Source organism: Mobula hypostoma, chromosome 13 (genome assembly GCF_963921235.1).
Source record: "Mobula hypostoma chromosome 13, sMobHyp1.1, whole genome shotgun sequence".
NCBI lineage: Eukaryota > Metazoa > Chordata > Chondrichthyes > Myliobatiformes > Myliobatidae > Mobula > Mobula hypostoma.
In genome coordinates, this window is record NC_086109.1 from 16929134 (window position 1) to 16946076 (window position 16943).

Below are 16943 nucleotides of genomic sequence, written 5' to 3' on the forward strand. Positions count from 1 at the left end.
AAGCCTAGACAAAACAAGATATTTGTGTAAAAAAACATAAACAGTGACAAGTCCATGGTCCATGTTACCTCGAAATGATCATTGTTACCTGCACTACACTTTTTCAGTAACTTTTATATTATTATTAAATAAATAACTTTATTAACTTTTATTTTATTCTGCATTGTTATTGGTTTACCTTCTTCCGGCTTAACGCATTGTTTAATGTGTAAACAGTACGCAAGACAAGCTTTTCACAATATCTTGGTACATCTGACAATATTAAACCAATATCAATAGTGCGCTGGCCTGTGGTATAGTGTCATCAACACCAGACTTCGAGGCGAGTGGTCCCAGGTTCGAATCCGGCCGGTACCCTGCACACTTTCCATCCGTGCTGGGTTGAGCGTCAAGCTAGTAACACAGCCTCGTGCTAAAGAAAAGGCAAAGTTGCCACCACAGGGCGCGGAGAGGAACAATAGCAACAAAACCAATAACGTTCCATTGCTGATGTAGGACTAGGGTTGTGCAGGTCAGTTCAAGAACCTGATGGTTGTAGAAGGGTAATTAATCCAGAACTTGGTGGCACTGAAAATCTGGAGACCATGGGATTAACACAGGCAAGTGGGATTATTATATATAGCCACGATGGCCGGCATAGATGCAGTGGGCCAAAGGGCCTGTTTCTATACTGTACAATTCTCTGATTCTCTGACTCAATTCTTAGTTCTTTCTTTCTCAACTCTAGATTTTTTTCTCCCATTATTTATTTTCTATACCTTAAGGTCTACAGCTGAGGCAGGCTTTGAAAATTCTTTGCATCAGCCTGTTTCCCCCCTTTGCTACTTTTCCCGAAGTCTTCTGCTTTACCAACTCCTCCGGTTCCAGCACCTACAGCACGTAGCTTTGTGTTGGAGAGTTAAATGGTACGCCACATCAGTCACAATTAACTTCAAGTCTTGCCTTCATTCCAGCCACACACCCCACAGCCATGAGCTGTGAGCTCTTTCACTCCCTTAGCCTTTCTGCTTCTACTTCTACCTTTGAAATGCCCTTTAGAACCTGTCTTTTTGACCAAGATTTTGACTGTCTATTACGTCCTGATGCAGCTGAGCTACAGATGCTTTTGGTCAAGGCCTTGGAGTTCTATAAACGTGCACTGGTGTTTTTATTTCCCAGGTCCACCAGGTCCTCCTGGTGGTGTTGTGGTGAAGGAAATCAATGATACAGCTGTGTTGCTAAGCTGGAGCAGAGGCTACGACAACCACAGCCCAATCGGCAGGTACATAATACAAGCCAGGACACCGCTATCTGAGGAGTGGAAGAGTGTCAGGACAGGTATAGTCAACACCACGCTCTCTCTGTTCTCTTTATAGGTTTGGGACTGGTATAGTACATACATATTCACTTCAGCCCATCACCCCTACTGGGGCAGAGGCCACCAATAGCAGCTCGCCAGAGTCCTCTGCCCTGGGGCAGTCTCTCAAGTTGTTGCCAAGTGTAATCCATCTTCAAAGATTCTTCCTCTCCGAGGGATGAGATCTCTAGAGCTTCTGTTAACATTTTTGTAGCTCTGGGATGGGGTTGCTAGCTCCATAGCCAACCGTAACCTCCTTTCTTGGCTGGGCTTGGGACCATCTATGGCAGAGTTGCCTGGATTTGATTCAGGCTTCCAGGATTTGTTAGAGTAAGCTGGGGTCCACTGACCCCTCGGTTAATGGTAGAAGTCCATGCCATAAAAAAGATTGGGAACCCCTGGAGTAGACCAATACTTTCTACATTAGTGTGTGTAGAATTGTTACGTCATAAAATCCACCTATTGTATAGGTGAAGACAAGGCAATTATGGAGCAACACGATCTCCCCACCTAATTGTGGATCAACATGTGCATTTAATTATTAATATAGGAACTAAACTGTCAGTGTTTCTGATAGGGACGCATGGAATCTAAGACACAAAATGTAATCTTAAGCTTGGAGCCAAACCTTATCGGGAAAAAACTATCAGAATATTTCATAAGGTTCATCATTAACCAATTTAAAACTGATGGTTCATGCCCAGTAGAACTGAGGAAGGTGTTTGAAATAAAGGGGAAGAACGCTGGTTGGTGGCCAAGGGGCTGATTGGCCTCCAATATAAAGAACAGGAGCAGGAGGAAGGACATGTAGTTCCCCCTCTATCCTACTGGGCAATCCAGTAGATTCATGGCTGATCTAGTTGTTGGACATAGCTCCTCTTTCCCACCTGTTCCCCAGAATTCTTGATTCCCCAGTGCACAAAATCTATGTCTGCCCTGAATACAATTAATGACTCTGTATTGCCAGCTCCAGAAGTGTCACTCATATTATCAGAAATAGGTGACCCATTATCATGAGGCTTTGGCCCCCTGGTTTTCCTGTATCCCAACCTGAGCCAAGAGAAAAACGCTCCAAACACTAAACCCTGATGTCAATTGTCTCTTTGCAGGTATCTGCCAAACCAGGGCAAACCAGAAGAAACATGTAACATGCTGGGGGAACCCAACATGCCAGACAGCATCCTTGGAGAGATATGGACAGTTAATACTTCGGGTCGAGACACTCCACCTGGTCTCAACCCAGAACCTCACTTGCCCATTTCCCTCCATAGGTGCTTCCTAACTCTTTAAATTCCTCAGCATCTTGTGTGTGCCTGCCAATTCCAGCATCTGCAGTCTGTTGTATCTCAAAAGATTTCATTCTGCATTGTATGATGAATGGGCTGAGATGTCCACTGCCCACTGAATATCCAGAGTTCATGCAGCCTGAAAATTGGTGATTTTACTCTTCCCTTTTACTTGTAACTTTCATTTTCCCCCCTGGTGAATTTCTGACATTTATGAAAAAGGATCTAGTGCTCTCCCGGCATGTATGACACATAGACTCTTCTCAGGTTTCCAGTCAGCTACAGGTGTCAACATGAACCGACGTTTCAATGGCAAACTCTATCATCTTCATCAGGGATGATACCTAGGCACGTCTAGTCCAGTGGTATACTGTATATACTCAACTCCTGTCATCCATCCCCCCTGATTGGTTAGTCCTCAACCAATCGGATTTCCGCTGACCTACCTGGGACTATGATTTTAAACAAGGTGGGACAGTGGAAATCTGATTGGTTGAGGACTAACCAATCAGGAGGGCCGGACAACGGGAGTTGTGTATATACACCACGAGACTAGACGTGCCTAGGCATCATCCCTGTTGAGATGCAGAGTTTGTCATCAAAACATTGGTTAAAATTGACACCATTACACTGCTGGAAGCCCAAGAAGTCTATGCGTTCTGACACATACTTTCATCTGATTTGCATCAGCTTTTCAATGCTTCCTTGCTCAAGAGAGAAATTCTACCCATGTAGGTGCTAGAGGGTTCAACTTGTTGTCCACACTGGTTTCTGTTTAACTATACACCCCTTGCATTTTACAGAGTGGTACAGGCTTGCTGATCCCAGAAAGTTACAGCCAGGGTGCCGAAATCAATCATTTTCAATTCACTAGGGCCCAAATTCCATTTTAATCACACAAAAGGCCAAACTGTAATTTGCCAGGAGCTGTTAGCTTGCAGAGGTATGAACCTTTTCCTTTCATCCAGAGTAATTGACCGTGGGTGGCTATGGTAAGGAGAATGCTGTTCTTTCTTATTTCTTTAATGTTCTCATTTCTCCTACAATTGTACTTTCACATCTCTAGGTGCTTTGAGATTTACAGACCCTCAGACCAGCATTTGGTCCAGTCAGCCAAGACTTGGCTTCAACACTGTCTGCTCGGGGCGTCAATTTCACTGAATTCTTGGTGGAATTACAGAGGTTGCATTTAACGAGATTCCTTCAAGAATTGAAGACTTAAGTCTCCATGAAACTGCAGTGAGCAAAAGTCCTGGGTTCAGAAGGGGGCATTGGAAATCATGTCTGCGCAGTCGTTTTTGTTTCGGTGATATTGAATTCAGAGCAGAAGAAGAGGAAAGTCTACTTAAATGCTTGTGGGCTTTTAAATCCCAAGGACTAGGTCCAGCAGGAATTGGTAATCCTCCACCCTCCCCATCCACCAATCATGAAGGAGGTCTCTGTGGGGTTAAAATGTCTGCTATATATTTCTCCAGCCCCGGCATTAGGTCCTCCAGCATGCAGAGCCAAGTTAAGCTAAATCTCTTCTGCCTGTACGTAATCTCAAGCTGTGACTGAGAGCAGCACGAATTGTGGGTGGGTTGGAGAGGTTGTCAGTACTTGTCCTCTGTGGAATCCACTCACACTTCAAAAGACAGGGATCTTATAAATCGATACTGCCCTGCTTTAATTGTGATAATTGCTGACTTTTATCTTTTACATTATAATCTCTTCAAGGTGTTATAGGGTCGCCATCCCATAATTAGTACATAGGACTGGTCTGCATGAGTCTCACTTCCATCACGTTCAACCAGGAGGAGTCAATTATCTAATGTGGATAGAATAGATAGCGTAACGTCTCAAGCACCAGCAGTCGGGGTGCAATTCCCACGGCAAGGGATCACCCCCGTGACAGCTTGAGTTCAAAGGTCCAAAGGTCCATTTATTATCAAAGTGTACAACTCTGATATTCTTCTTCTCTGGATAGCCACGAAATCAAGGAAGGAAAAGAAGGGCATCTGGCTGCTCCTGTTTCCTCCCACATTCCGTACGCGCACAGGGAGTAAACTGTGCCCATGCTACACTGGCACCGGAAGTGTGGCAACACTTGCAGGCTCACCCCACACCCCCCACCCGCACCCCCAGCGCATCCTCAGACTGTATTGATCATCGATGGAAATGACAATTTTCATGACATGTTTTGATGTGCTTGTGACAAATAAAGCTAATCTTTAATCTTTCATTAAAAGATCTTTAATTCTTCGGGGTTGCATCTGTTTAGCTCCACAGCACATAGAAGGCAACCTGGAGTCAGCCTGGGTGATCAACCTCATCCCATGGATGGATTATGAATTCCGAGTCATAGCCAGCAACATCTTGGGGACCGGTGAACCCAGCCTGCCCTCACAGACTATACGCACCAAAGAAGCAGGTAAGAGTTGTGTACTCAGCACTTCCCCTTCCTTGAATTATCATATTCTGTTTATGATATGTTATGATATATTGTATTCTTCTCTCTTTTACTATGTTAATGTACTTAGGTATGACAGGATCTGCTTGGATGGCATGTAAACATAGAACATAGAAATTTACAGCACGTTACAGGCCCTTCAGCCCACAATGTTGTGCTGCCCATATAACCTACTCTAGAAACAGCCTAGAATTTCCCTAGCACATAGCCCTCTATTTTTCTAAGCTCCATGTACCTATCTAAGAGACTCTTCAAAAACCCTATTGTATCCACTTCCACCGCTGCTGCCAGCAATGCATTCCACGCACCCACCACTCTCAGTGTGAAAAATTTACCCCTGACATTCCTTTGGTACGTATTTCCAAGCACCTTAAAATGGTGTCCCCCCCCCGTGTTAGCTATTTTAGCCCTGGGAAACAGCCTTTGTCTATCCACACAATGCCCCTTGTCAATGCCCCTCATCATCTTATACACCTCTATCAGGTCACCTCTCATCCTCTGTTGCTGCAAGGAGAAAAGACCAAGCTCGCTCAGTCTATTCTCATAAGGTAAACAAAAACCTTTCACTCTGTCTTGGTGCTCATGACAATACTAAGCCAATGTTCATAATAATAAACAATAATGCCCGATTTAAAACACATTTGAAGTAGCAAAAATGCCCCAGGGTGACTGACCGCAATAAAGTGAAAGAATAGATCAGAAATATCTTAAAAGTTGTGAGAGAGATGGATAAGCACAGAGAGGGAATTCTGGAGCATTTCCGCCATTGATGGTGGGATTAAAGTCCTGGACAATCCTGAAACAAGGACTGAAAAAATAAAGCAACCTTGGAGGAATTTACAGCACAAGGACATTGCATGTTGTCCAAGGGAAGGGCATTAGGACCCATACAGCTTGGCACCGGTGTCGTCACAGAGCAATGTGTGGTTAAGTGCCTTGCTCAAGGATACATACGCTGCCTCAGCCAAGGCTCGAACTAGCGACCTTCAGATCACTAGACGAACACCTTAACCACTTGGCCAGGGGAGAGGGGAGACTTGCAGCATGGGCAACTTCTGGTCTTCCATACAACCTTGCCCAGGCCTGCGCCCTGAAAACCTTCCAAGGCGCAAATCCATGGTCTCATGAGACGAACGGATGCCTATATATACATTGACTTGGCTTGACTTGTCCCAATTTCCTGCATGTAGCCCAATTCCCTCTTCAGCCCACCGCTGCTTGTACCTATCCAAGTGCTCCTTAAATGGTCCTTCTGTACCTGTTTCAACCACCTCTTCTGGCAGCTCCTTCCGTAAACTCACCACACTCTGTATGAAAAAGCTGCTCCTCAACCCCCTTTTAAATCTTTCCCCTCTCATCCTAAATCTATGCCCACTAGTTTTGGACTCCCCTACCCTGGGGAAAAGATTGCTGCCATCCACATAATCTATGGCCCTCATGGTTTTGTAAACCTCTACAGGGTCACCTCTCATTTTTCTATGCTCCAAAACTGAGCTTGGCAACCTCTTCGTATAATTCCAGTCCCCTCGCCCTGGCAACGTCCTCATAAATCGTTTCAGCACCCTTTCCAGATCAACCACATCTTTCCCACAAAAGGGTGACTAAAACTGTACACAGTTCTCTGAGTGCAGACTCAACAATGATTGATACAACCACAACATAATGACCTGACAGCTTTCACGTACAAGAGAAAGTCGGCAGATGCTGGAAATCCAAGCAGCTCACACAGAATGCTGGAGGGACTCAGCAGGCCAGCCAAAGGGTCTCAGTCCAAAACGTCGACTGTACTTTTTTCCACAGATGCTGCCTGGCCTGCAGAGTTCCTCCAGCATTTTGTTTTGTTGACCTGACTCCCTTACTCAGTGCCCTGACTAACAAACGGCAGCATGCTAAATGCCTTTTCTAGCACCCTGTCTGCCTTCAATCAACTGTGCTTTTGTACTCCTAGGTCCCTCTGTTGCATTTCACTCCATAGTGCCTTACATAAGTTCGACATTGGTTTGACTTTTCAAGATGCATCATTTCACACTTATAAGACCATAAGACCATAAGATATAGGAGCAGAATTTGGCTATTTGGCCCATCGAGTCTGCTCCACCATTTCATCATGCCTGATCCAATTTTCCTCTCCACGCCAATCTCCTGCCTCATCCCCATATCCCTTCATGCCCTGACCAATCAAGAATCTATCAACCTCTGCCTTAAATATACACAAAGACTTGACCTCCTCAGCTGCTTTAGGCAATGAATTCCAATGATTCACCACTCTCTAGATAAAGAAATTCCTCCTCATCTTCTTGCTAAAAGGACACCCCTCCATTCTGAGGCTGTGTCCTCTGGTCTTAGGCTCTCTCACCATAGGAAACATTCTCTCCACATCCACTCTATCAAGGCCTTTCACCATTCAATAGGTTTCAATGAGGTCACCCCTCATTCTTCTGAATTCCAATGACTACAGACCCAGAGTCATCCAAAGCTCTTCATATGACAAGGCATTCGATCCTGGAATCATTTTTATAAACCACCTGTGAACGCTCTCCAGTTTCAGCACATCCTTTATAAGAGAAAAGACTCAAAACTCCTCACAATACTCCAAGTGAGGCCTCACCAGTGCTTCATAAAAGTCTCAGCATTACATCCTTGCTTTCACATTCCAGCCCTCTTGAAATGAATGCTAACGTTGAATTTGTCTTCCTTATCACAGACTCAACCTACAAACTAACCTTAGAAGAATCCTGAACAAAGACTCCCAAGTCCCTTTGCACCTCAGTTTTTTGTATTTTCTCTCCATTTAGAAAATAGTCAACCCTTTTATTTCTTTCACCAAAGTGCATATTCATACACTTTCTGACACCGTATTCCATCTGCCATTTCTTTGCCCATTTCCTAATCTAAGTCCTTCTTCAAAACTACCTGCCTCTCCATCTATCTTCATATCATCTGCAAACTTTGCAACAAAGCCATCAATTCCATCATCTAATCACTAACATATAACTTATAAAGAATCGGTCACAACACAGACCCTTGTGCAACACCACTAGTCACTGCAGCCTGTCAGAAAAAGGCTCACTCTTTTCCCACTTTTTGCATCCTGCCAATCAATCACTGCTTTATCCATGCTAGAATCTTTCCCATAATTCCATGGGCTTGTAGCTTGTTAAACAGCTCTCATTAATGGCACCTTCTCAAAGGCCTTCTGAAAATCCAAATACACAACATCAAGCAATTCTCCTTTGTCTATCCTGCTTGTTCTTTCTTCAAAGAATTCCAACAGATTTGTCAGGCAAGATTTTCCCTTGAGGAAACCATGCTGAATACACCATATTTTATCATGGGCCTCCAAATACCCCTGAGGCCTCATCTTTAATAATCAACTCCAACATCACTGAGGTCACATTAACTGGCCCGTAGTTTCCTTTCTTCTGCCTCTGTCTCTTCTTGAAGAGTAGAGTGACAGTTGCAATTTTCTAGTCTGCCAGAACCATTCTAAAATCTAATGATTCTTGAAAGATCATTACTAATGCCTCTGCGTTCTCTTCAGCCACCTCTTTAAGAACTCTGGGGTGTACACCATCTAGTTCAAGTAACTTACCTACCTTCAGATCTTTCAGTTTTCCTTCTCTCTAGTAATGGTAACGTCACACACTTCATGACCCTTAACACCTGAAACTTCTACCATCTTGCTTGTGTCTTCCAGTATGAAGACTGATGCAAAATACTTTTTCAGTTCATCTGCCATTTCTTTGTCTCCAATTACTACCTTTCCAGCATTGTCTTCCAGCAGCCCAACATCCAATCTTGCCTCTCTTTTACTCTTTATGTCTTTATGTATCTGAAGAAACTTTTGGTATCCTCTTTAATATTATTGGCTAGCTTCCTTTTGTATTCCATCTTTACCTTCTTTACCTCCTTAATGACTTTTTTATTTGCTTTCCATTGATTTGTAAAATCTTCCTAATCCTCTAACTTCCCACTAATTTTTGCACTATTATATGCCCCCTCTTTGGCATTTATGCTGCTTTGACTTCTCTTGTTAGCCATGGTTGTGTCATCTTTCTTTTAGAATACTTGTTCCTCTTTGGGATGTATATATCCTGTGCCTTCCGTATTGCTTCCAGAAATTCCAGCCATTGCTGCTCTGCCATTATCCCTGCCAGTGTTCTTTTCCAATCAATTCTGGCAAACACTTCTCTCTTATTCCTCCGTAATTCCCTTTACTCTATTGTATGATTGATACATCTGACTTTAGCTTCTCCTTCTCAAATTTCAGGGTGAATTCAATCGTATTATGATCACTTTTCCCTAAGGGTTCTTTTACCTCAAGGTCTCTAATCAATTCTGGTTCATTGCACAACCCACAATCCAGAACAGCTGATCCCCTAGTGAGCTCAAACACGAGCTGCTCAAAAAACTATCTCATAGACAGTCTAGAAATTCTCCCTCCTGAGATCCAGTAATAACCTGATTTTCCCAATCTATCTGCATATTTAAGTCCCCCATGACTATTGTAATATTGCCCTTTGGCATGCATTTTTTACCTCCCGTTGTAATTTGTAGGCCACATCCATACTACTGTTTGGGGGTCTGTATATAACTCCCATTAGGGTCTTTTTACCCTTGCAGTTCCTTAGCTCTACCCACAAATATTCAACAGCTTCTGACCCTATGTCACCTCTTTCTAATGATTTGATTTTGTGTTTTACCAACAGAGCAACGCTGCACCTCTGTCTTCGTGCCTGTGTTATCTGTGTTAAAATCCATTTGCAGCTCCTCCAACAGCTTCCCTAGCTGATTAAACTTTGCCCTTAATCTATGATATCTTCTTCACTATCAACACCACCACCGAATTTTGTGTCATCAGCAAACTTACTTGTTAACCTTGTGCATTCACATGCAAGTCATTTATATAACAAATATCAATGTTCCTGCAGCCAATAGTGTGATCAACAAAACACGGGTAGAGAATCTAATGATTTGAGGGGACCACTGATTCTAGCTGCAGAATCTATTGATTGGCATATCAGGCTGGAATTGTGCAATTGTTCGATCAATGAGCTGAGCTAGGGAAGTCCTGAAGGAAATTATAATATGCTTATCCTGTCAAATTTAATTAAATCCCCGATAATAACATGAGGTTGGTCTATTTGTTATTTCCCCAAACCCCCCCCCCCTTTGTGACCCCTGGCCAAAAGCTATTGAATGATCTCTGCAGTTAGGACACTTGTCTCTGGTTCAGAGCATGAGATATTTCAAACTAGACCCACACACACAACACCATCATCAGTCAACAAAAACTTGAGTTCATACAGATAAGATATTTTCAATCAATGAAGTAGAAAAACAGCAGCTAATTTTTGCAGTCTCCCAGAAACGGCTGTAAAATTTTATTTTATTGTTTGAGATACAGTACAGTAACAGGCTTTTCTGGCCCAATGAGCCCATATGCACAACTATGCCCATAAGACCAGCAGACCAGCAGACCAACCTGTAGGTCTTTGGAATGTGGGTGGAAACCAGGGCACCCAGAGGAAACCTACACAGTCACGGGGAGAACGAACAAACTCCTTACAGGCAGCGGTGGGAATTGAACCTAGGTCGCAGGTGCTGTAAACGTTACGCTGGCTGCTTTGCTACCATGACACCTACGAAACGTGCTTTGTGTTGATAAAGTGCCATCCAAAGGGAACACCTCGTTTAGTTTAAAGTTCTGCAATAATAGCTTAGCATTCATCTAAGAGACATTGTTTTTTTTCTCAAAGGATGATACCACCAATACAAGAACACAAGAAAATAGGGGCAGGAGTCGGCCATTTGGATGCACAAACCTATCTTGGTGTTCAATATGACCCTAGATGATATGCTCCTGACCTTAATATCTCTTCCAATTCCCCAAAACTCTCACTTCCCCAATCTTTCATAAAGTTACTTATCTCCAATTTAAATATCTCTAACGACCTAGCTTCCTCAGCTGTCGGACAGAAAATTCCGAAGAGTTTCTGCCCTCCGCATGAAGAAATTTCTATGAATCAGAGTTTTAAATGGTTGGCTCCTAATCTCGAAACTATGTTTCCTTGTATATAGAATAGTCAAAGTCTGTCCCGAGCCTTGTGGCCCATCAGGCCGGTGCTTATGCTGGTTTCTGTGGCATGAAGCAACTGAGAGTATGAGACTGCCCCCCGGGTAGGATGCCAGTCTATCGCGAGGTTAACCCCCCAGCATTTTTGCCGGTACCCATTTTCAGCTGGGTGGATTGGAGCAGTGTGTGACGTGGTTAAGTGCCTTGCTCAAAGACACAACGCGCTGCCTTGGTCGAGACTCGAACCCACGACCTTCAGATCGTGAGCCCAACGCCCTAACCACTTAGCTATGCGCCACACACCTCTATATAGGATAGGGACCCAAGCTATTCAGCCTTTATTGACTAGACAATCCTCTAATTCCAGGAATTAGCCTGGAGAATCTCCTTTAAGTTGGCTACAGTGCCACTGTATCTTTCTTCAGTGAGGGGACCAAAACTGTGCACAACACTCCAGGTGTGACCTCATCAAAACCCTAAACAACTGTAGGTATTCTTCCTCTATTTGTAAACTCCAAGTCCATTGCAGTAAAGATCAATATGGCATTTTCCCTCTTAACTACTTGCTTTACCCGCCTGCAATCCATTTTTGATTCATGCACAAGAACATTTAGGTTTTTGAGGTATTCCCTTTTTATTGGGCTGGAATTGGGAACAGAGATCATATGGTCTCATCTCGAGAGTGACAAAACCCAGCACTTTCCAATGCAAAGCCATGGCTGGTATCTGCAGTGTTGGAGATTATGCATTTTAGATAAGACAATAGAATCCCCATGGACATTAAATCAAATCAAGTTTATTGCCATTTAACTACCTGCAGGTATACCATCGAATGAGACAACGTTTCTCCGGACCAGGTTGTAAAGCACAGTAGTGCACGTAACACACATATAACACACCATAACTTACGAAACTAAAGATAAAATCTACAGATGAATCATGCATAAATAACAAACTAAAGTGCATAAATTAAATATTGTTCTGTACAGAACAGATTAGCCAGTGACACTCCAAATGAGAAACAGCAGAGGGTTCAGAAACCTAATGGCCTGATGGAAGAAACTGTTTCCCATCCTGACCATTCTTGCTTTTACGCATCGGAGTTTTCTGCCTGATGGTAGAAAGTCAAAGAGGATGCCGGATGGATGGGAGGGATCCTTGGTAATACTAAGGGCCCTGTGTACACAGCACTCCTGATAAATGTCCCCAGTAGATGGTAGGGAGACCTCTATGATCCTCTCAGCCATTCTCACAGTCCTCTGTAGGGACTTCTGGTCCAATGCTCAGCTGTTCCCGTACCAGATGGAGATGCATCTTGTCAGGTTGCAATGGTGCTACTGTAAAATGCAGTTAAATTGGGGGAAGGGGAGCCTTGTCGTTCCCCTCAGGAAGTGGAGGTGCTGCTGTGTCTTCTTGTTCAGGGAGGTGATATTAAGGGGCCAGGTTCAGGGAGTCATGAGAAGATCCCACATTACTACTCAAAGGAGAGCAGAGAAACTCGCCCGGTATTTAGACCAGTATTCCCTCTCCAACAATCAGAACCAAAACCAAATTAATTTCAAATTCGATTAGAAAATGTTAGAAATAGCCTGCGGGGTCAGGCAACAACTGATTAGAAAGAAATGGAGTTAACATTTCAATCTGATCCAATTTCATCAGAACAAGTAAGATTGGGAATGATTTCAAGAGATTGCTCCAGGAATTATTTATTCTTCCATCGTGTGCCAAAACAGTTGTCAGGAATTGAAGTCAAAAATTACAGATAACGACTGCTTTGGTGCTGCTTCATGCATCCATGCTCAGTTCGTCAATTTCATCAACTTCCACCCTGCCCTTAAATTAATTTGGTACATTTCTGACACCTCTCTCCCCTTTCTCAATCCGTCTGTCCCCATCTCTGGAGACACACTGTTTACTGACATCTTTCATAAACCTACCAATTCCCATGGCTATCTTGACTATACCCATTCCCACCCTGTAATAATGCTATTTTCATTTCTCAGTCCTTCATCTCCACCATATCCATTCTCAGGATGAGGCTTTCATTTCCAGGACACCAGAGGTGTCTCCTTCTTCAAAGAATGGGGTGTCCCTTTCTCCACCATTGATACAACCCTCGCCTGCATCTCCTCCATTTCCCAGACACCCACACTCACCCCATCTTCCCACGACTTTAACAGGGATAGACTTCCTCTTGTCTTCACCTACAACCCCGTGAGTCTCCACATCCAACTCATCGTTCTCCGCAACCTCTGCCATCTTCAACAGGATCCTACCACCAAACACACCTTTACCCCCCCAACCGCTCTCCACTTTCTGCAGGGATCGTCCCCTCTGTGATTTCCTTGTCCGTTCATCCAACCCCATTATAAATTCCCTCCTGGCAAGTATCCCTGCAAGTGACAGAAATGCTACAACTGCCCATTCACCTCCTCCCTTATCTCTCCTCATGGCCCCAAACAGTTCTTACAGGTGAGGCAACACTTCATCTAAAAATCTGTTGGGGTGGTCTATTGTATCTGGTGCTCCTGATGTAGCCTCCTCTACATTGACGATACCCGACATAAACTGGGGGATCGCTTTGTCCAGCACCTCCATTTCATCTCTCAAAAGCAGAAATTCCCAGTGGCCATCCATTTTAATTTCCATTCTGACATGTGGGTCCATGGCCTCCTCGTTTGCCATGACGAGACCATCTCAGAGTGGAGTAGCAACACTTTATGATCCGTCGAAATAGCCTCCAACCTGATGGCATGAACATCGATGTTTCCTTCCAGTAATTTTTTTTCCTTTCCCCATCTTCTGCTTCTATTCCTCACTCTGGCCTCTTCCTCTTCTCCTCATCTGCCTACCACCTCTCCCTGGTGCCCCTCCCTCTCCCCTTTCTCCCATAATCCACTCTCCTCTCCAACCAGATTCCTCTTTTCCAGCCCTTTACCTTTCCCGCCCACCTGGCTTCACCTTATCACCTTTGAACTATCATCCTTCCTCTCCCTCCACCTTTTCAGTCTGGCATCTTCCCCCTTCCTTTCCAGTCCTGAAGAAGGGTCTCGACTGTTTGTTCATTTTCATGGTTGCCGACTGACCTGCTGAGTTCCTCCAGCATTTTGTGCATGTTGCTCCGGATTTCCAGCATCAGCAGAATCTCTTGTGTTTCTGCACCCCATCCCTGACATTCTCCAGTCTCACAGGTTTAATTTCTAAGTGTTTTCAGTGCTGATGAAAGCTCATTGAAATATTAACTCTATTTCTCCCTCCAAAGATGCTTCATGATGAATGGGATATTTTCAACGTTTTTTTAATTTCATACTTTCAACAAATTAATGGAGCTTATTGGTTCTATTAGTATTTGTGTTTTTGCAATGTAGAGATTAGAGTCAGGTGGTCATTATTTAGTTCACAGAGTCTCTGTTTACCATCAAGTTCAGTTACACTGCTCGTAATTCCACTCCAGTCTCTCCAAAGCTCAAAGTTCAAAGTAAAGTTTATCACCAGAGTACATACATGTCACCACATACAACCCTGAGATCCTTTTTTCTGCTGGAAAACTCAGCAAATCTGTAGAATAGTAACTGTAAACAGGATCAATAAAAGAGCAAGAACATAGAAGACAACAAACTGTGCAAATGCAACTATAAATAAATAGCAATAAATAACAAGAGCCTGAAATAGCAAGATAAAGAGTCCTTAAAGTGAGTCACCTGTGAGTCGGCTGGGATGATATACTGCATCCGGTGCTCCCGATGTGGCCTTCTATATATTGGCAAGACCCGACGCAGACTGGGAGACCGTTTTGCTGAACACCTACTCTCTGTCCGCCGGAGAAAGCAGGATCTCCCAGTGGCTACACATTTTAATTCCACGTCCCATTCCCATTCTGACATGTCTATCCATGGCCTCCTCTACTGTAAAGATGAAGCCACACTCAGGTTGGAGGAACAACACCTTATATTACGTCTGGGTAGCCTCTAACCTGATGGCATGAACATTGACTTCTCAAACTTCCACTAATGCCCCACCTCCCCCTCGTACCCCATCCGTTATTTATTTTTATACACACATTCTTTCTCTCACTCTCCTTTTTCTCCCTCTGTCCCTCTGACTATAACCCTTGCCCATCCTCTGGGTTCCTCCCCCCCTTTTCCTTCTCCCTGGGCCTCCTGTCCCATGATCCTCTCATATCCCCTTTGCCAATCACCTGTCCAGCTCTTGGCTCCATCCCTCCCCCTCCTGTCTTCTCCTATCGTTTTGGATCTCCCCCTCCCCCTCCCACTTTCAAATCTCTTACTAACTCTTCCTTCAGTTAGTCTTGACGAAGGGTCTTGGCCTGAAAAGTCGACTGTACCTCTTCCTAGAGATGCTGCCTGGCCTGCTGCGTTCACCAGCAACTTTGATGTGTGTTGCTTAAAGTGAGGCCGCTTGTTGTGGGAATATCTCAATAGATGAGCATCGTTATCCTCTTTTGTTCAAGAGCCTGATGGTTGAGGGGTAGTAACTGTTCTTGAACTTGGTGGTACAAATCAATCGTAAGGCTCTTGTACTTTCTGCCGCTGGCAGCAGCAAGAAAAGAGCATGACCTGGGTGGTGAGGGCCTTCGACGATGGGATGCTACAACAGTGTTTCATGTAGATACGCTCAATGGTTGGGAGGGCTTTACTTGTGATGTACTGGGCTAAATCCACTATTCTTTGCAGGAATTTCCATTCAAAGGCCTTGGTAGTCCCATTCCAGACTGTAATGCAGCCAGTCAGTACACTTTCCACTTCGCATCTATAGAAGTTTGTCAGGGTTTTTGATGTCGTGCCAGTTCTCCACAGACTCCTCAGTAAATAGAGACGCTGCTATGCTTTCACATCTCCACATGGAAAGTACTTGTGCCGATGGAATAGGTCACTGGCTTGGTTCTTATAAACTTGTGCAGCGATGTTCAACAGGTTACAGTGAATTAACATCTCTGCCCATTTTCATTTGTACTGAGGTCCGAATAGATGCACATAGCACACAATCTTCAGTACATTGTTTAGAGATATTCTTCTTTGTGTCTCCTAGCTCCCACTGTGGCTCCGTCCAACATTAGTGGGGGAGGTGGAGATCAGCATGAGGTGACAATCCTGTGGGCGGTAAGTAATAAAACCCAGAATAGAATCGACGCAGGGTGGGGTAGGGTACTCAAGCAACAGAAAGAACATCAGAAAGGCTAAATGGAATGCTGACCTGAGCTTTATATGCCTAAGTAAATGAACAAAGCTTGTTCTTTCTTGCTGACGTAAAGTTTGGGATAAAGGATGCGTGCACACAGCTGGAGAGTTTTTTTTATTCTGTACAGTTTTAGTCACCCTGTCATTAAGCTGGAAAGGGTGCAAAGAAGATTTATGAGGACATTGCCAGGACTCTGCTATAGGGAGAGGTTGGGCAGGCAAGGGCATTATTCCTTGGAGCGTAGCAGACGGGTGACCTTATCGATGTGCACCAAACCATTAAAGGCTTAGACAGGCTAAATGTACAAAGTCTTTTACCTAGGGAAAGAAAACCGATAATTAAAAGGCATAGGTTTAAGGCAAGAGGGGACCTGAGAGGTGACTTCTCAAAGAGTGGTTCACGTATAGAATGACCTGCTGTAGAAATTAATCGAGGCAGGTGCAATAATGGCATTTAAAAGCTACTTAGATAAGTATATGATATAGAAATGGTTTGGAGGACAAATGTGAGCCAATGGGACTAGCTTCAATGGGTACCTTTACCAGCATGGACAAGGTAGGATGAAAGACTTTTCTGAACTATTTTACTCCATGATTC

General features: G+C 43.9%; 1 protein-coding gene across 1 annotated transcript in view; it reads left to right on the top strand.

Moving 5' to 3' along the window:
- cntn2 (contactin 2) overlaps nt 1–16943 on the top strand; it is a 241671-nt gene that overhangs the window by 204632 nt on the left and 20096 nt on the right. The window contains exons 15-17 of the mRNA XM_063065365.1: nt 1159–1317; nt 4883–5032; nt 16197–16267. Of these exons, the coding sequence (XP_062921435.1) occupies nt 1159–1317; nt 4883–5032; nt 16197–16267 (380 nt within the window). The remainder of the gene's footprint in view (nt 1–1158; nt 1318–4882; nt 5033–16196; nt 16268–16943) is intronic.